At 38.8% G+C, this 20,683-nt stretch overlaps 1 protein-coding gene across 9 annotated transcripts in view; it reads right to left on the minus strand.

The window, feature by feature from the left end:
* Nucleotides 1-3,969: 3,969 nt before the first annotated feature.
* Nucleotides 3,970-20,683, minus strand: part of RAI14 (retinoic acid induced 14) — a 129,040-nt gene continuing 112,326 nt past the window's right edge. For 3 of the 9 annotated variants that reach the window (XM_037529201.2, XM_037529199.2, XM_037529200.2), the window contains exons 8-19: nucleotides 19,393-19,499; nucleotides 18,583-18,761; nucleotides 18,307-18,335; nucleotides 17,094-17,180; nucleotides 16,007-16,093; nucleotides 13,673-13,730; nucleotides 10,954-11,072; nucleotides 8,790-10,325; nucleotides 7,574-7,723; nucleotides 6,302-6,367; nucleotides 5,653-5,726; nucleotides 3,970-5,519 (exon numbers count right to left, since the gene is read on the minus strand). In XM_037529201.2, coding sequence (XP_037385098.1) covers nucleotides 5,354-5,519; nucleotides 5,653-5,726; nucleotides 6,302-6,367; nucleotides 7,574-7,723; nucleotides 8,790-10,325; nucleotides 10,954-11,072; nucleotides 13,673-13,730; nucleotides 16,007-16,093; nucleotides 17,094-17,180; nucleotides 18,307-18,335; nucleotides 18,583-18,761; nucleotides 19,393-19,499 — 2,658 coding nt within the window. In that variant the 3' untranslated portion in view covers nucleotides 3,970-5,353. Of the gene's footprint in view, nucleotides 5,727-6,301; nucleotides 6,368-7,573; nucleotides 7,724-8,789; nucleotides 10,326-10,953; nucleotides 11,073-13,672; nucleotides 13,731-16,006; nucleotides 16,094-17,093; nucleotides 17,181-18,306; nucleotides 18,336-18,582; nucleotides 18,762-19,392; nucleotides 19,500-20,683 lie in introns of all 9 variants that reach the window. The other 6 variants (XM_037529202.2, XM_037529204.2, XM_037529203.2 and 3 more) reach the window with 6 other exon arrangements.

A 20,683-nucleotide genomic window follows, 5' to 3' on the forward strand; every position in this document is an offset into this window, starting at 1 on the left:
TTACATACTGTGTGTCTGATGCTGTTTGAAGTGTTAAGGAAGCAAGATTGACCAAGTGGATTAAGATTTTACTCTCCTAGAGCTATTCTTTGAGGTGAAGAGAAACAGAGCTGCCAGTAAACCACACAATGGCCTGGCAAATTGGAAGGCACTTGGCATAGGAGTAGCAGCAACTTTGTGTAAATCAGGGAAAAGCCTCTTCAGCTAGACTCTGGCACCTGCCCAAGGTTGAGCTTTGGGAACAGTGAACTAGGTTTCAGGACTCTCTCTCCCTCTCTCATCCAGGTGACCCATGTTACATGGATGTGATAAATGGTATGGAGAAAAATAAAGCCAAGTCAGGAGGCTAAAAAGCAATGTGGGCATATGGGGAGGGCTGTGGTTAAGCTTATAAAGTTAAAAATGGTCTCTCTGACAAGGTGGCATTAAATAAATCATGGTTCTAGAAGAGTCTATTCTAGTCGTCTAGAAGAGTGTTCTAAAAAGTTAATAGCCAGTGCAATGGCCCTGAGGTAGGAGCAAGTATAATGGGTTCGAGGAACAGCAAAAGGGTTAATGAGAGTGAGTGAAAGCCCCAAGGCTAGGTCAGCAAAAGAGCAAGTATCAGGTCATGCAGGGCATTATAGACATCCCTTCATCTAAATATTCATCTATCCACCTACCCAGTGAATACTAAATGCCTTAGATGGCAGGTTCTGTTTAATCAGCTAGAAGCGTCTTCTGAGCAGGAGTTACTGTAACCATTGAGACTTTAGCCTTCAGCAAATTGCCTGGCTTATCGGTGTTCAATAACATTTAACAAACTGAGTCTTCTTCCAGAACTCTTCATTAGTAGATTCTGGCCTCTCAAGTTTCCTATTGCAACTGCAGCAAGTCACAAATTTGTTGACTTAACGCAAATTTTATTATCTCATTGTTTTAAAGGTAGGCATCTTTAATGGCTGACATTGAAGCCTCTGGTTTTTTCCAGAGGCTCTTGGGGAGAAATTTTTGTTGCCTTTTCCACTTTTTAGGGACCACTTGTCTTCCTTGGTTCACAGCCACTTCCTCCATCTTCAATGCCAGCCATGTAGCACCTTTATGTCTCTTTCCAACTGACTCCTTATTCTACTTAAGAGGCCCTTTGATTTCCTTGGGCCCACCCAGATAATCAAGGATAATTTCATTTTATGCTCAGTTAATTAGAAACCTTAATTCTATTGCCAAATCTATTTCCCTTTTGCCTTGTAAACAGAACATAGTTGGATTCTGGGACTAGGACTTGGATGTCTTGGGTAGGTGGGTGGAGGCTGTTATTCTGCCCAGCAATGTGGATTTATTTATTTTATTTTATTTTTTTAAAGATTTATTTATTTATAGAAGAACCGGGATACAGGCCAGATGCGCAGGAGGGTGAGAGGATTCACAAGAGAGAGAGCAGGGAACAGAACCTGCAGACTGACTGAAATACACTGCTGAGGGGAACAGTGGGCGAGACAGGAGAGGTCTGCTTCACCATGTGGGATTCTCGCCAGCTGGCCGGGATCAAACCGGTGCTGCAGAAGCTGTGGACAGCTTCATAGTGGGGCGCTTAACTGCCTGAGCCACCAGGGAGGCCCCAATGTGGATTTAAACAAATTTAAATGCACAGGTTTCAAAATAGTTGGAGATGGCACCTAGGGGGCCCTTGCTACCTATTTCTTCTGTTAAAAGCTAACATTATTTGGCTGTGTTCTGCTCCTTTCTCTCCCCTACACATCTTCCATTTATCAATAGAATCTAGTAAATTCAGTTATTGTTGAATATACTGTTTCTCCCTATTTTAAGACCTGGTCTTTAATATACAGTAATGTGTCTTTTTTTGCTTTCTACTCACTCTATCTCTTAGGGTTTTATTCCTCGAGGGAGACTTTCCAGCTGCTGGACCCCACATGGGTTGCTTATCAACCAGTTCTATAGCCCACACATGATGGCCAGTAGTTTAGTTCTTGTGCTTTGTTTCCTTGGTACACTACACATTCTCATGCTTGACAGTTCTCTGCCCCAAACTAGTGAACAAAAATTATTCTTCTGGGCCTCCCTGGTGGCGCAAGGGGTCAAAAGTCTTACCACTATGAAGCAATCCACAGCCACTGCAGCACAAGTACAATCCTCGGCCAGGGAGCTGGCCCATAGGGTGCAGCAGACCTCTCCAGACTGGCCCGCTGCTCCCCTCAGCAGTGTATTTCAGCCAGTCTGCCTGTTCTGCTCCCCACTCTGTCTCTGGTGAATCTCTCACTCCCCACTCTCATCTCTGGCCTACATACCAGCTCTTGTATGCATAAATCTTTTTAAAATATTATTATTCTATAAATACCTTGGTCTACTGCCTTTTCTAGCTTATTCTGCCGCGAGATTTCTGCCTTTTAAGTCTGCTTGAAAAAAATCATCCCCATCTTTGCTGGGTAGTGTTTCTGCTGCTGTCAGCGCCCAGCATTCCACACTCATGCCACATTGCAACAGATTGTGCTTCAACATGTCCTGGAAGCATTTCCCCCACACAGCATATCATGTATTTATCTTAAGAAAGGTGGGTTTCATTATTAAAGACTCTGGAGTCTGTCTTAAAAGTTATGTAAGGAAAACAAATTATTGTTCAAACTGGAAAAAAAAAAAGCCCGTTCTTTCTCACTCGTTGTGATGATGCCTATACTATTTTTTTAATCTCTCTGTCTGAATCACATGACGGAAACTAGTATAAAAACGGGCAATGAGGAAATTAACCAAAAAAGCCTCACACACTTGCATAAAGACATTTTACATAGCATAGTCACTGCATCATTTTTAGGGCTGTAAAATACTCTATTCATGAGGAACTGGTTTAAAAATATCTAGTGCAATCATACTATGAAATAGTGTGCAATCATGAAAAACAGTGAGATGTGTGTGTTGATACCAATCTCCAAGATACTTCAAATAAAAAAACAATGATCCAGAAGTTTATATATCATGCTTCTATATTTAAAGGGGGAAGTAAAAAATAAATAAAGGGAGGAAGTACAATACATGTCTATGTGCCTATATAGACACAGACTGTCTCACGCTCAACTAAGAAAGTTAGGGGCTGTTGCCTCGGGCAGAACTGGAGGCAGGTTTGGCAGGAGACACTTTCAGCTGATTTCATTCATCCTACAGTTATAGCCTGTATCTAGTGATGCAGGTATGAGAATTTTTTTTTCATCTCCTGATTCAAATAAGGCATTTCTTCCCAACTAGAAAGACTGGTTTGGTACCTAGGTTTGTGCCCAGCCAAGTGTACTCATGAAATCCTCTTCTGAGTTGTGTGGTTGGTGTCTATTGAAGTTCTCAGGATGCACATGCACTTGATAATTTAAAAGGTGAATAACCTCATACACTGTTTGCATTATTTCCATTCCTTTCTCTTTGGGGGGATTGGCATATGGTAGCAACAAGGGCTGAAGCAGAGGCAGTAGAGTCGTGCTGTGAGTGAAGGAAGGTCGCCTTAATGGGGAGGAATAATGTTAGCTTAATACTTAGTAATTGTTTCTGCTTCATTGGTATTTGGTGTTTTCATTATGAGTTCAACTTGCAAGAATTCACCCTATAAGAGCTTTTTTCAGAAATGAGTTATCTTTGTAATGTGATAGGAGAATGTATTTGATTTAACATATGTGTGCTACTTTTTAAAAAAAAGAAAACAAGAGATTTCTTCCTCTTATGGGAGGCTTTTAAATAGTTAAAGAGATGACAGATCAACCTGGGGCAATTTTGAATGAAAGGATTAACTGCTCACACGTGGTTGGGACTCAGGGCAGAGTTCAAGGTGAACCAGGATCTAGGAAATAGACAGGACAGGACGATCAGTAAGCAACCTCAGACAACTGCTTCCCATGAAGGGAAGCAGTGTATAGAAACCATGTCAGCCTGCAATACCACGGACCTGATCTTCAGAAACCATAGATGTGCTAAGAATGCACCAAAAATCAACAGCAGATATGCAAAATGAAACAAAAGTTTATTTTCTGCAATGTCTTCTGTAAATTACAAAGGCAAAATGCTAAACTACAGCATATAACTTTTCAATATTTAACCAGAGTACTTGTAATAAATATGTATCCTGAAACAAGATAAAAAAGGCTATATACTTTGTCAGGCATCCTACAAAATGTCTCAAGTTTCATACTCTGCAGCATTTCTGTGTGGGGGCAGGAGGGGGGGTGATGTTTAGTGTTTTCTTAAGTGCTACAACAAAAAGTTCTTTCACATTTCTTTGGAGCATTTTTGAAATTGCCTAACTATAAACAACTTAAGAAAACTAACACCATGAAAGCCATTTTTGCTTTGCTGGCATTGGTCTTCCTCCAACACAGATGAACCATCACCCAATGCAGCCAAGCGCCCTCTGAGCCCAGGCAGCCCTGGGGTCTGGGGATCCCTGTTAGAGCAGCCTACACGTTCAGCCATATATAACCTAAGAGACTTTTGTATTCAGTCCACAGCCCTCAATAAGATCAATGTCAACTTGGTAGCAAGTTTGAAACATTTAACATTGAAGTAAACAGAAACATTTCCCCCATGAATTTTGCTAGGCACCATCATGCTTACCCTACTGGTGCTAACAGTCCTTGCAGACAGCATTTCAGATAATCTATGGGCCTGGTATGAGCTGCGGCATTTGAACATATTCAATGATAAAAAGGATTTACTGTATTTAGACATATGCCACAGTCCTGGGGACACATCGGCAGGACATCTAGGGCTATTGGGGGCAGCTCATATTGAGTTCAGAATACATAACTACCTTTTGCTATAGCTGAAAACGTCGAGGAAAAAGTTCTATTTTTAAAAAGTCTTATGCATGGTTATCTAAAAAATGTTTTAATATAGTCTAATGTAAATTTCACTTTAGGGACTTAGGTATGAAAACATCCTTAAGAGCCAATATAAATATTGTAGAGGAAAAAAAAAAACACTTTCAAAAAATTGAGGTTATGAACTATGAGGCATTCTTTTGGCTGTAAACACACAGTTTACTATCCTTTGTTGAAACACAAATGTTTGGATTTCCTGAGCTTCATGGAGAATAGCAGGAGGCAAGTTTGCATAGAAAATTTGCAGTATGTCAATGATTTACTTAAGAACTTTCAAAGACAACTTGCTTTAGTTTTTTAACCTGTTTAGTTATTAGTGCTTATCAAACTGGATTGATAAGCAGGGAGGAGATCTGTAAGGCAGATGGGGACAAAGGATGGAATTAAGAGTTTTTAAATCCACAGGGTATCATGATAAAGGATCTTAATTGAGCAGTGCCATACTATTTGGTTAGAAATTAAATCATGTGGTGGTATTGACAACCAAAAGAGCCCTCCCCTGCTCAACGGCACAGCCTGAGTGTAGGAACAGGCGATGATGAAGCCATGTGGGGTAGATGCAGACCAGGAACAGCTCTAGAGTCTGACCAGATGACCAAGCCTTTCACCTCTGCCATGGTGAAGTTCTGAGCAGGAGAGTCTTCTGGAATGGTGTTCAGAAAGAAGCCTCTGGAAAGGGAAGAAGCTATGCTAGGTCACGGCACATACATACCACAAATGAGAACAATGGCAGTGGTTACCAACAGTTCCAGATCTAACACAGGACAATAAGGGGCAGTGTCCTACAAAGAATCCACTTTACTTCTTTTGGGATTGGTGTTTACACATGGTGAGGATTTGCTTCAGCACCTTCTGGACATCTTCATCCATTTGGCCCTAGGACATTCAAACCAAAGACACTCATTAGGACCTAAGTTAAGTCCTGGTACTGTCTCCCCTAAGGAATAAGATGGTTGGCTGGCATTAAGTCCTGGGCTTTCCCCCAGGCTCTCCAAGGATTGTTTCCTCTTGTCCATTCCCACATTTCTATGAGGAACTGGGTCATAGCGAAGGTCCTGCTCTTTTCCTGCTAGAGGAAGAGGCTGGGTCTTCCAGAGCCCTACACAAAGGGTTTTTGGGTTCTCCATTGCAAACGTGAGCTGAGCTAGCCAGAACACTAACAGGCACAGGGTGAGACAGTGCTGATGGTGCCGAGAATATTGACATGGCTGGAAAAGCAAGCCTGGGCTGCTCCTGATGGGGCAAAAGCCACACCTTCCTTCATTTCTCAACAAATGAAGTTGTTCCCAGTAAACAGGACATGGAGCTTCTGATACTAATTGAAAGCAAAGCAAGAGACATTTTAAAATTTACTAATGAAAAGGATTCTACTAATTTAATGATGGGAGTCTGGGCAACACAGGGTGTGGTATTTCTGTAGGGATCCCAGATACCGCGTGGGGCTGCCATACCTGCACAGCATACAGAAGATGCATTCTGTAAACTGATATGACCTCCTGGTGTTGCTTCTTACATTCCTAGAAAAAGACCATTGCACATTGTTAGCCAGTGTTTAAACAACAAAAGCAAAAGCCATGCGAACACTCTGCTAAACACTAGCACAGAAAATAAACTGTTGTGGGCTTACTAGGTTGGGCATTTCTGAGCACTTGCCAATATTCTTAGGGGAAAGAAATCTATTTCATATCTTGATATGTCAACTCTAGAAGAAAAGTCATGTAAATAGTAGTTATTGTAATCCCAAATTTACTTTTAAAAATGTGTACACATGCTTATGCAAATATACAGAGAAGGAGTGACTTCATGTGGAAAATGTAACATACCCTTGTCAACTAAAACCTTAATGGATACTGTGATATGTGAAATAGTGGTCCTCCGAAGATACCCATGCTCCATACAGGTGAATGTTATCCATATGCAAAAGGACTCTTCCAGAGGTGATGTGATTAAGGATTTTGAGATGGGGTGAAAAATTATCCTGATTGTCGGTGGGGAGGGGGTTGCTTAAATTTAAGCACGAAGGTCCTTCTAAGTGGAAAAACAAGGAGAGGACAAAACTAGGGGCTGTTGTGATGTGCCTGAAGGTGGAGGAAGTGGCCATGAGGCAAGGAATTCAGGAGGTCTCTGAAAGCTAGAAAGGGACGAAACAATTGGATTCACCCCAGGGACTCAAGAAGGAACCAGCCCTGCTGACATCTTGACTTCAGTCTAGTGAAACTGAGTTTGGACTTCATGATCTCCAGAACTGTAAAGATGATCAGTTTGTGTTGTCTTAAACCAAGTTCATTTTACAATAGCCATAGGAAACCAATACAGATATGGGAGCTTTCCCGGATGAAATAAGAAGCTTCAGATATGTAGACCAGGAATGCCAGAGATCCTGACCCCTAATAAGTAGCTCCTGCCACTGCCAGACAGTTTGGATTGTTGCAGAAAACTGCAGAAGGGGTGAAAAGTCAGTGGATGAGCAGACAGAAGCCTCTTCTCACTGTCCTGCCTATTCCTCCCTTCCCAGTGACTCCGTAACCCCTCTCACTGCAGATAATAACTGGGAATCTACCAGTTCTTTCATTTGCCCTCACCAAAGTAATCTTTAATCAACAGCCCGCTGGAGGTTTTATACATTTTTAGGCTACAAATCTTCTGTTCACTAACAGTTGAGTTGATATGTCGCTTGCCTTACCCACCACCCCAAACCAGGCAGCAGAAACATGGTCACTCACAGCCAGCTGGTTCTGTAGCTGCTTGACCTGCTGTTGCAGAGCTTCCAGCTGCTGACTCGGCCTCTTGCTTGAGCTCGTTGAGTAGGAGAGCTGCGACAGGCTGTTCAGGGCCTCCTTCAATTTGGTGACTTCCTTTGACATATCATTTATCTAGTGACAGAAGAAAATTATATGAATAGGCAAGACCATACCTGCCAAAGCAAAATTTCAGATATTTCTAAGTCTTGGACATAGTCTCTCCGGCCTCTGGGATTCAAGATGCTACAATAATTCCTCTCCTGTTATTTAAAGACAACCCATAAAATCAAATCAATAATGACATCAGACAACCCAACCATTACTTTCAAATAAGGGCCCCTGATGAAATACTGTGTTTTGGTGCATGAAGGAAACATAAGCTATGATGTTGATGTCCTTTTACCTTTAAAAGGGTATCCTGCTGAAAAACTAAATGGGAAACAGGATTTCAGGAATTTTTTATAAGGAGAGAGAGATGTCATGTTCAATGTTGCAGACATGGACCATCAGGAATAAAGTTCCAGGAGCTCTGATGCCTCTGACATTTTGCTTTAAAGTGAACACAACCCCCTAACCATCTAGTTTTGGAAGCTTTTTGAAAGACTCATTATGAAAGAATAAAGGAGAAACAGTGCTCTCATCAATGCCATTCAGAACAGCTGACACAGGGACTAGGAAGCAGAGCAGATTCAGGCACAGCAGCATGCTTTGCTGTCTTCCTCTACCCCAATTCCAGCACCACCTCTAAGTGCCAGCACCATCTCGAACTGCCTGCGCCCCACATTCCTCTCTGCCGCCTTTGAAAATGAAACCCAGAAAGGAGTTTTTATATTGACTCAGGAGAACTCATGAAGCTTCAGGAAACAGAATTAAGTCTGGGAGTACTTGAGTTTCCATATGATGGAGGAATGTGTCTGGATTCCAACAGATTTGACGCTCAAGATGCTTTTCAGTTTGTGGGTTCATTTGCGACCCCTGAAACTTGGCAAAGCTTCTGTAAAGGAATTTTTTAAGGGGCACATATGTACTACCTATGTGATTTGAAAAAATAGTCTAATGAGCTCTGAGTTTTTTTTCAGCTTCCTTAATGGAGCTCATTAAGGCTGGTGCTAAGGAACGCTAACCCTGTTGCCTTTCGTAAAGGCTGACCCTCAGGTCTCATAGCTACTGACCCAAACAACAACACAACTTCACCAACCTTCTTATCTTTATCCTCCTCCAGTTTTGAAGAGCTCTCAGAATATCTCTTCATCTCTGCAAGCTCTTCCTGAGCATGTTGGAATTTCTGCTGAAGTTCGCCTACTTCTTGCTCTTTGGATTTCAAGAGAGACTGAAAATTTTCCTTTTCCCTTTTCACTTGGGAGACCTCGCTTCGAATCTGGCTAACTTCTGCATGGGCCTTCTCTTTCTCCTTGACTGAATCCTTTAATTTCGATGCCAACACACTCACTTCACTTTCTAAAGACGACTGGAGCTTCTCGTAGGAGGACCGGGGTACCATGGCGTCAGTCATTGCCGCCTTCTCTTCCAGGAGCTGCTTCTCCAGCGTGGCCACTTGGGCACCCTTGCTGGCAAGGTGCTCCTTCAGATTGCTGATTTTTTCCTCCATTTCTTTGGTAGCTGTCCGCAGCGTGGTGACCACCTGCAGGTGCTCTGTGATGGACACAGAGTTCTCCTTCTGTGCATCCACCAGTTGCTTGAGTTGGCTCAACTCATGCAACACTTTTGAGTACTGAGTCTTCATTTCAGACAGCGCCTCCTCTGCCTTAGCCCTGGAGACGTTCGTCACCTGCATTAGCTTCTCGTGCTCTGCTTTATGAATATACTCAGCTGTCACGTCCTCCAGAGATTTCCTCTTCCGATAATCCTCCAGCTCGGCCTGGGCCTCCTTGTACAGCTGGGAGAGCTCACTCACCTGCTTGTTGAGTTCATCTATCATGCGATTCATGGCCTCCTTCATATCCCCAGCATCATCCCCGGCCTCCTGGGGCACCTGATTTTTCAGTGTCTCTTTTAATTTCATGATTTCTTCTTGGGCCTCCTGGTATTTTTCAAACAAAAACGCTTTCTCCTTATTCATATTCTCAATCACAGAGCAATAGGAACTTTTCATCTCTTCATACTCTTCCGCAGATGGCTTCATCGCCATGCCTTTTTCCCTCTCCACAAGTCTTTCCTCTAACTCTCTCACTTTCTCTTTATTTCTTTCACTTTCTTCTAATGCCTTCTGGAGATCCTGCTTCAGCACACCTATTTCCTCCTCGCTCAGCCTCAGCTCACGGAGATGGGAATAGCTGTCCACGCTCTCGGGGGAGACAAGCCCTAGTTTCATCTGCTTCTGCACACTGAGGACTTCTTTCATGGCCTCCTCATACTTGCTCTGAGTTTCTTTTAGCTTCTGGCTGAGGTCGGAGCCGTTCTCTGAAATCTCAGCATTGTTTACGCACACGAGTTCTGTCCTTCTGGACTGCAGCTCGTCCTGGAGCTGCTGCCTCTCCGCTTCAGAGCTCTCCAGTCTCCTCTGCAAGTCCTGCAGAATCTCTTGGAGTTGGTGAATGCTGACATCGCTGTCGGCTGTGGGTTTCACCAAGGACTGAGTTAAGACAGGCGGAGATGATTTGGGGTCTGGGGGTGAGGTTTCACTCGCTGTGCCCAGGGGTGGGGCCAAATCAGTTTGAGTGGAGTGGTAAGAGTCAAAGCTCAGGTCTGCTTCTGCCTCCTTGGGTGCTTTGGCCTGCAAAAGGCAAAAAGGAGATGCCCCCAAAGGTGTGGTTAGGTAAGCAAGCAACTAGAAGGAGAAGGCAGACCCCAAAATCAGGTATGGAAGAGCAAGGAAGCTTTCTGTGTGTATCCTTAACCCCATGAAAAAAATATGCAAATACGGCCTGGGACAGGAGAGTCAGATGAACAAGTTTCCTTCTATGCTTTCTCAAGACAGGCTGTGCCACCTTAAAAGCACTAGAATTAATTTGGCTACCAAGACTCTGATTCAAGTTTTCCCTTTGTTTCTAAAATTATTCTAGTTACCAACAGAGATAATAGTCTGATTACTGCTATTTCTTATCAACTTCTCAAATCTGCTAAATGATCAACTTTATTAAATAAATAGCTAGTCACAGAGTAGACATAGTCATATGTATATATTATATATATAGCATATATATTATATATAATTTGCCAATTTACAGAAATACAGTTAATTAAAAACTCAATAAACAATTTGAAACTTTAAGTTGCTCAAGGCTATATTTACAAAGTAGAAACCAATGCAGATGTTGAAAACAAAATCTCACCTGACTAAACCTGAAGCACCAATAGCTTGGCCTTACAGAACAGGCTGGGGGAGCAATCTATTTACTTACCTGTAACTTATCTTGTAATTCCTTATTGTGTAAGGTAAGAGAAGCAACTTTTGCTTGTAATAGGACAAGAAGATCTTGTTGGTCAGCCTCAGAACTTATATCCAACAAACTGTCAGCACCTTGGGAAAAGAGAAAGGCAATTTAAAATAATATTTTTAAAAATTAAACTGCTGGGCCTCCCCGATGGTGCAGCAGGTTGACCACCATGCTGTGAAGCTGTCCACAGCCTGACAGTGTGGGTTCGATCCCAGCCGGCGGCGCTAATCCCACATGGTGCTGCAGACCTCTCCTGTCACACCCGCTGCTCCCCTCAGCAGTGTATTTCGTCAGTCTGCCTGTTCTGTTCCCCACTCTGTCTCTGGTGAATCCTCTCACCCTCCCATGCCTCTGGCCTGTACCTCAGCTCTTGTATAAAAATAAATAAATCTTTAAAAAAATAAAATTAAATTAAATTAAACTGCTATTTCTCAACCTCTTACAAGCTCACTCTCTAGCCCAATCCAGTTCTTTAAAAACTAGTGCTGACTATGAAAGGCCCCACCAGCTGGACAGATGGACAGTGACTCCTGGTTGCTGTGTTACCGTGTTGGGGCATCCCTAGCACAATATGAGAGGCCTAAATGTAGCTTTGTCATCTGAAAACTGATGGCTTTGCTCATACATTTTCCATTCACTTGATTGAGTGTGATACCATGGTTGAGTTTTTCCTGTCATGCCTAGTGAGTCCCATTTCAGTGAATCCTGTTAGAAACATTTCTGGAAGTGGGCACATTTCTTATTTCCACCAGCATGACTCCACTTCAAACTTAATCATCAAACTTGGAAACTCTGCAATGGCTTCCTAACAAATCTCTCCTTTCCCTGCATGACACTGTCAGAGACTAGTCTTCCTGAAACATGCTGGGGTAGGGTCATTCCTTTGGTTTGAGTGCTTCCCTTGCTCTCTCTCCCAAAGCAATCTCCAGATTCCTTTATCCAGATTAAAGCCTTTATGAGCTTCTTCTACATTTTCAGGCTTATGCTTTGTGATTTTCTCTATATTTCCATTTTTCTTAGATACAAAGTTTCTAATAGCACACCCTCTCTACTGTCAAAATGAGGCAGCCATTCTAATTCTACATCATACAATTGCCCGTGCAGCTGCCCTCTGGCTAGATGACTCCTAGGCATCCTTCAACACCCATGACAAACTCTGTCTCCTCCTCAAAGCACTTGCTGACCACCCACCACGAAAGTCTTTTCTCTTCTGAATTCCACAGGAATCACTGCTGGTAAACCACAACTATCTGACATGCTACAAATTATCATGAAATAGCATCTAAAAGCAATGCTACTCAGTGTTCAGGGACACAAGATAATTTGCTCCAGAATATAATTCAATGTACTACTGCTTTCATACAGAAAGTCTTCCTTTGTCATCTGGACCAAGCAGTGGGCTGGTGAGATGGGGTGGGGGGGCGGGCAGTTCCGGTGCCCATTCTTCACTCACCGCTGGCTGGCAGCAGTTTTTAGACCACAACCTACATAGAACTGATTTTCTTTTCTTTTTTTTTTTTTACTCATATCTTTTATCTTCTTATGCCATTTAATTCACTCAAGAAAACTTAAATCTTAATTTGGCAGCATGTTAAATTACATTTCTTCATAGAAGAACATTCACAATGTCTTTCACCTTCACAGAAGACATTGCTTCTAACGTCTGGTGCCTAAGCCATGACCCTGTGAGTCCCCTGAGTGACGTCTGGTAAGCTTGGGAGCCACACTTTAATCCCCAACCACAGAAGTTACTTCTAAGACATAATGGAGGATTTTCAAAGTACTCAGTGTGACAATTGTTCAGTTCCAAGAACACTGATCTCTGCCAGGAATTAGAGAAAGTTTAGTATTTCTAAATTCTGTAAATAGAAAGCTACTGATGCATAGGAAATGGATAATTGACTATAAAAACCTGAAAGCTGAGTCAAAAAGGGTCTATGACATAAGCTATGACACATTTTAAATTTATTTTGAAGGTACTGTACTATATTTTTGGGGGGCTAAACACACAGGATGACCTCTTAATACACTGAATTAAACTCTGTCTGATTCCATTAACACCATCTTAACATGTGCCCATCAAACTCCGAAATAGAGAAGTCAGACTGTGGCAGCCCAGCAGATGGTCAGAGGCCCTTCCTTCAGAGACGCCCTGCTGCTGAGCTCTGAGGAGTGCAGCTGGCTGATGGTCCGAGGTCCATGCCCCTCATCGCAAAATAACATTTGAAAGTACATAATACAGAATACATAGGCATTCATAATTTAAGAGCTTATTTTATAACATGTCAAATAAGATCCAGCAGCAGGTCCAATGACTGCCATCAGTTTTAGTAAAGAAACTGTAAATAATATTTCAAGATATGTGCAGTTAACAGGTGAAAGACACTGTGAATTCATTTGGCGTCAAACTCACTGGACTGCTAATACCACTGGCAGCTCTTGCCTATTTTCGTAATGGAAGGAAGTGCTAGTATTTGGCTAGGGACAAATGAAAATAGAGATATATTTTCTCACATCCAAGCTCAGAGACACCGTAAAATCTTGGTGAGGACTCTGAACACAGACAGCCTGTGTGTTATTAGCAGCTGTAGGGTGGCACGAGGGCCATCTCTGGCTTCCCCATGCACAACTTCCCATGTGGCCTCTGCTCTCTTGAAAGGACATGGACTAGACTTTGTCTTACCTGTAGTGCTATCGCTTAGTCTATCTTTGTTTTCCCGGATAGAACTGATCTCAGCCTGCTGGAACATAAGAACAATGACTTAAAAGAATATTTCTGGATGTGACAACCCACAAAAGAATCAACTAATTTTTCCAATTTCCAGAATTGGTGTTATCCTACTAGAAAAACAAAAAATATCAAGAAAAGAATATATAAAACATATGTGAGTAAAGGTGACAATAATCTACGAAGGCATAATTTCTAAAACAGAGGTACAGAGAACATATTCTCAAAATGGTTTTCAGAAATTTCATTTAGTAAGTACAATAAAAGTATCTTTTAAGATTGTAATAATTTTAGGTAATAACTAAATTAGTGGGCTATGTCCTTAAACCTAAGCTAGAAAATACTATTTTCATAATGAAGTCAAATAAAAGTTTTAACTATTTGGGTAATAAATTGATTAAAATATATTAACAATACCTTTTATTTTTATCATTTTGTAAATTATCTGCCATTAATATGCATTAATACTTCTGAAAGAAATGGCAGTAAATAAGTCCTGTCAGGGAAGATAAAGTTTTATAAGGAAGTAAAAATTCTTATAGTCTTGGATCAACAATTGATCCCATAAAGATTTCCCATAAACCTTTGTCCCTGAAAGTCTGTAATTTATTGTAAAAAGTCTTGTAACGTCAAAGCCAGACTCTTATTTCCAAACAAAATACAGTGACTTGCCAAAAATTATTATGTTTCATCTAGATGAGCCACAGACCATGATAAGAGATATAATTTTTCAGCAAAGGAAATTTTGTAAAGGCCGAAATGATAAATAAAGTGGCTTAATTTTGGCAAGCTCTTATCTGTACAAAATGCTTTTTTTCATTTTAAAAAATATGTACTTATTTTTCAACTACATTCAGGTACAATAAACTGTATCCATTAACAGTTTGCAATTTGAGGAGTTTTGACAAATACATACCTATGGAACCATCACTGTAATCAAAAACAGAACATTTCTATTACCCTGAAAGTTTCCTCAGGCCTCCACAGAGCTAATCCTTTCCTACCCCATCCCCAGCAATCACTACTCTCCTTTTTGCATTTCTAAAATTCCTATAAATAGAATGTCACAAAACATTTCTTTGTGTCTGGCTTCTTTCACGCTACATGAAGATTTTCTAATTCATCTTTGATGCTGTTTAGGCAGCATCTCATTTATTTTTTTTAATGGCTCAGGATACTCCAACAACTCACAGATATATCTCATTCTCTTTATCACCTCACTTATTAAAGGACATTTGGGTTGCTTCTTATTTGAAGACATCTGAATAAAGCTGCTATATGTGTAGTATAACACTTTTTGAGACAAAGATTTTCATTTTATTGGGTAAATATTTGTGAGTGAATGGCTAGGTCATATGTTAGGTTTAACACCTAAAGAAACTGTTAAAAAACTTATTTTTGAAAGTAATTTTCCATTTTTACATTCCTATCAGCAGAGTAACAGAATTTTAATTCTTTCATATCCAAACCAATAATTGATGCTTTTTTTAAAATTTTAGTTATTTTAAATGGCGTCATTTTTTATCTTTAAGCCACAATTACACTAGAAAATACTAAGGTACTAATTATAAGAGCATAATGTCTGACATTGCTTTGTATAGTTACTCATCTTAAGAGTTTATTAATAAAATCTAGTTAAAATGAGAGAATTGATAAGCTGGTAGAATCTTTTTCAAATCAATGTGCGCTGAAGTTAGAAAACTTATCCTTTCTAATTCTTAGATGGGAGAAACAAAATTATAACATTGAAATTTCAGTTTAACAATTACTTTCTTTCCAAATACAATTTCCTAGTATTTTTTAGGTAAATAGATAAGGAGCTGAAATCTTTTTCTACTCTTTTAAATAATTTTCAACCACACATCTACAGAATCAGATGTAATAAAGACATAGTGGATTTTCTAAAATTTCTGAAATGCACTATTATTACAGTCAGGAAGAAGTTTAGTTAAAAGTACATAATTACTTCTCAGTAAGATACCAGAGAATAACAAAAATGTCTTTTATGTCAATTGGCTTTATTTTAACTCAGTTTGGTAAGAAGACTGGTTATCAGGAAAGTTCTTATCTTTGTTTCTTCTTTTAAATGAAGAAAATTGTTAGTTAATGAGTGTAATGTATTCATTCCACTCTTTTTGTAGGGAGTCCATGCCAGGAAAACTAATAATATGAAAATGATGTTACTCAATCATTAAGAGGTATATTATTTTGCCAGTATTGTAAAATGTAAACCCAGTCTGTTATGTATCATAAGATTCAACAGCAAAATTGAACATAGAAAGGAAATACCTTAAAGGGTGGTTCAGCAAAAAATACTGATTCTTTTCCAGAAAGTGGTGTTGAAGTTATTGATCTTGGGGAAGACACATCACTCAACTGAAAAAAAAAAAAAAAATTATACCACTGATAAGGATTACTTCTTTAATGCCTGCTCTTCTCCAGCGCTAAAGAATTAACCTATTCAACCTATGTAAGTAAATCTAATAGTAACTATGCTTAATTTCAATGAATTCAGGGATAACATATTTTCAATGTAATTTAGCGTCTTCAAATAGCCCAAGTTTTTGAAAGTATGAGTTTATTTTTTTTTGAAAGTCTGCAGTTTAAACTAAGTAACTTTACTCCTATATTTACTAGAATCAAATTAAAACTATAAAACATCTATTGTAGATTGAGAATATTAATGCATAAGCCAACATATTTGAATTACCTATTGGATGAAATATTTCTCTCAACTATTTGAATATGGATTATCCCTTTCATGGCCTAAAATTATTTTAATAACAAGCCCCATCTTGTTTTCATTTGCATTTCATAGATATCCAGCTTCCTCCTTTAGTCAGTAGTCATGCAGTATGTTCAGAAATGAAAGCTGCTTTTAATATTAGCCAACTTTCAAAGAAATTAGAAAGGCATATTAACATCTTAAGAAACCAACTAAAACTCAATTCTAATTCTCTTACCAGATGCCTCTTTTTCCCACCTTTTACTAGCACTTTCATTTTAGGAACTAAAAGTAGACTGATCTTACTAAGAAAAAGTACTGTCATAAGGTTTTGAGAAATATTTTGGGGGCTTTTAAAGAAGATACTGTTTCATTCTTCAGCTTCAAAGTTAATAAGAATCAACATTATTTCCATACTACTAATAACAATCATTCAAAGCATTATTTGTAATTTGAAATCACAAAAGAAAAAAATTTAAAACATTTGTTTTAAATTAAACTTTAAAATTTAAAATTTAAACTTTAAAATTTAAAATTTTAAACTTTTGTTTAAAAGTTTTAAAACATTTGTTTTTGGCCTAAACACAAAATGACAAAATTATGGCTTTGTTGTTGTATGTTTGTTCGTGGTTGGTTTGCTTTTGTTTTTACCTGGGTAGGACTGATAGGAGGTGGTGGAGCTTTGCGTTTTTTTGGAGTTCCACTTCTTTCTGAGCTTATTTTAGAGACTTGATCATGCTGAAAGTTAGCACAATCCAAAGAACGGAGGTGGGTTAGTTATGTTAGTAAAGACTGAGTAAATAGTTTCATCAAACAAATGAGAAAAAAACTCAACAGTTCATGCATTTCTTACTTCATCAAGATCTGAAATCAGTTACCAACATAAAAATAAGTAATAATGCATGCTCCAAGTTTTCTTCCAGCAGCCATGTTTTAATAGCAAGAAACAAAACAAAACAAGACAAAACCATATTAAGCTGATGTAGAGAACTGGAAAAGTAGGAGGATCAAGAGTTGTCTGTCACAATTAGAACCTAAAATGCACCCTAGTCTAGTTTCCATCTTACTGCAAAGCAGTGATATTTCCCCCACCTTTGCATTATTCCCATTAATTTTCTTAAAGAATACAAATATATGGGGGGAAGGAGAACCTCATCTCTAGAGGTTAGGGATAAATAACACAATTAGCACATAAAAAATTCAGTATTATTTGTTGCTTACAATTTTTTCAAGAACATTGACATGCAAATAGATAAATCTGACAAACATGTACCTTGTTAATAAAGTGAACAATAAAGTTTCCCTTTTAGGAAAAACTCCAAAATAACAGGGCAAACTTTGTTCTTTGTTCTAGTTCTTGGGTGTAACACTAATAACGTTCTGGAAAAGCCCCAATTAAAAGCAAAAGTTATTACCTCCCACCTTCATTAGATATCAAACCTTGCCATAAGTATGAGTGTTAAAAGCAAAAGTTATTACCTCCCACCTTCATTAGATATCAAACCTTGCCATGGGTATGAGTGTATAATCCATGTGATATTATAAGAATTTAAAATACTGTTACTTACTGTGAGTTTAAGCCACATCAAACTTTCACACCATTAAGAAATATTAGTACATTTCAGAAAAAGATGAATATATAAGTAGTAAGTTTAAAGTTACATGCTTTGGAAATAAGGTAAATCATTAAGAAAATGTTTACCAACTTATAGTGATTAATAATTTATTCTAAAGACATTTCATTCCTTAAGCATTTTCAACAGTTATTACTTGTCTAATGGACCAAACAGTGTTTTAATCAGAACATTTTCAAATTCTAACAAAGATAAAAAAATATCCCTGCCCACCCCACAAAGATAAATACCTGCTTTGGTTTTGTTGGTGTCTTTAAATCTATAGAGGAAAAGGTGGGAAAAAAGAATGATAAGAACTATAATGACTCATAGCCACTTTGGGTGGGAGTATACAATACACACAAAATAAACACATACACAATATACACAACAGTTAGCACTTCATTTTTCTTAAGAATATGTTTAAAAGGATAATAAAATATATCATATTGTACAAATTCCTTTATCCTTTGGGGAAAATGGAGTGGATAAACTTAAAACAACACTGGCTATTTTCTTTCACATACCAGCATCCTGAGAGATTTTTGATAATAGAAGGCTTTGAATTCCTGCATTTTCTGAGAGTTTGGAGTAATGTAAGGCATTGTGTCCAAGAGAGTCCACAAGGATTAGGTCTGCACCCTTTTTAATTAAGGCTTCCACAATGTTAGAGCTGCCAATCTCACAAGCCAGCATGAGAGCAGTCCTAAAGGAAAAAGGAGACAGCAAATGAGTACTAATAAAATGTCAAAGCTTTCCTATGAAATCATGTCATTTGTCTTAAAAACAGGGAAAAGATCAGGTGCCAATCAAACTGTAAGACCCTTAATCTTGGGAAGAGTCCATTTAAAATGGAATGTGAGCAAGAGGAAATTAGGTAGTCACTTTTTAACACTTTAAATGAAATCAAAACATTAAACAATGTAGATCAAATAAAGCAGACATAATCTTCTAAACATAATCTACTAAATATGATGGAATTTAATATGACTGGCACACATCTTGTCCTTCTCTTGCCCCAAGTCTTTTAAAGGAACAATGCATTGTCATGATTATTTATAAAAAAACCACCAATGTGTTTAATTTGGCATGAAAAGTCAAAGGAAATATCCTGCTCATTTCAGTATTTAATAATTTCACCATAGACTCATTTAGCAATAATGCACCCGGATGTCTCGGGGAAAACTTGTAAGCCAAAAGAAATTCTTGAATATCAAAAAGGTAGGAAATTATGAAAGTACATAAGTTAAAGTCACAAAAGATCCAATAATGATAATTTAAAAACCTCTTGGAATATGGATAGCACTGAAATCATATGACTTCTAATTTTGAGGTACCTTCCATTCTTGTCCCTGGAATTTACATCTGCTCCATGATCCAGGAGAAAGCGACAGACCTCACTGTGGCCATTTTGAACTGCAAGAAGCAGTGGTATATTCCCATCCTAGGAACAAATTCTGATTAACATTTAACTCAGACAACAAATGCCAGAAATGTAGAGATCCTTCCTCTAAGTATTCCTGAATCCTCCTGCTGGTCTTATGTCTGAGCCATCATTACAGAGTGTCATGATAGGCCCACAATTATATCTTAGTACAATCTTCCTATAGAATTTCACTGACTGATGGCTAACAGTTAGCCTCTTGAGCTGCTGATAACTGAGTTATCACTCAGTCTAGTGATGATGTGGGAGACAGTGGAACACTCAGTATGTAGTCTCAAGGCAGTTCTGCCATGCTTATCACAGGATGGTTCTGAAGAAATGAAGGGATGACCAGTAGGTCCCACTAATCTCTAAGTAATTTCTTCTGTGTCACCTACACGTACCCTAACATTTCACAATTCCCTTCTTGGAAAGCATGCTCTTTCATGGTCTCATCAGGTATCAAAAATATCACAATCATGAGTCTGTCTACTACTGACATAGAACTAGATAAAGAAACTGATGGAAAGAATGATTTGTTTAGTATGTTGTAAAATGACCATTGGCAATTCCTTTGGAAAAGAGAAAATTAGATCCCCATTTCATATACAAAGTATTTAAGGTAGATTAAGAATGTAAACATTACAGTATAAAACAAATGCAAGAATACAAGAAGAGTATGTAGGGGTCTAGTCTACAATCTTAGGGTGAAGGGGGCCTGACTCAAATGGTAAAAACCATAGAAAGCAGTTTTTTCTCTACTTCCATAAATACAGTCCACAGAGTTGACAATAATTTTTTCAGGTAGAAGTACTCAAATAGGCAACAGAAAAAGGTTAGTCACAAAATATCCCATTATTTTAACATGGGGATTTTTACAACCGTTACAAGGTTAAAGTGTCGTTTTAAAGCATAATTTTGGACACATTTTAAAAATTTCACCTCTATGAAAGTCTAATCTTTCTGGCTATAAACTACTGAGATTCAGGAAGTATGGAATTATTTACAAATTCTATTAACTCACTTTATATTATCCCCATTGGGTATATGTCTCCTCCTGCATAGCAGGAAATTTAACTGCATAACCAGAAACCAAAGGAATATAAATTTACTCTCAAAATATCCCAGTGAGGTTACAATCGACTAGACATAGTTTCAAAGCTGGGATACCCTAACCAGGAGTACCCAAAGTGACACTTTGGGTA

This window comes from Talpa occidentalis, unplaced genomic scaffold, assembly GCF_014898055.3.
Source record: "Talpa occidentalis isolate TD23 unplaced genomic scaffold, MPIMG_talOcc4v2.1 talOcc4.6, whole genome shotgun sequence".
Taxonomy (NCBI): domain Eukaryota; kingdom Metazoa; phylum Chordata; class Mammalia; order Eulipotyphla; family Talpidae; genus Talpa; species Talpa occidentalis.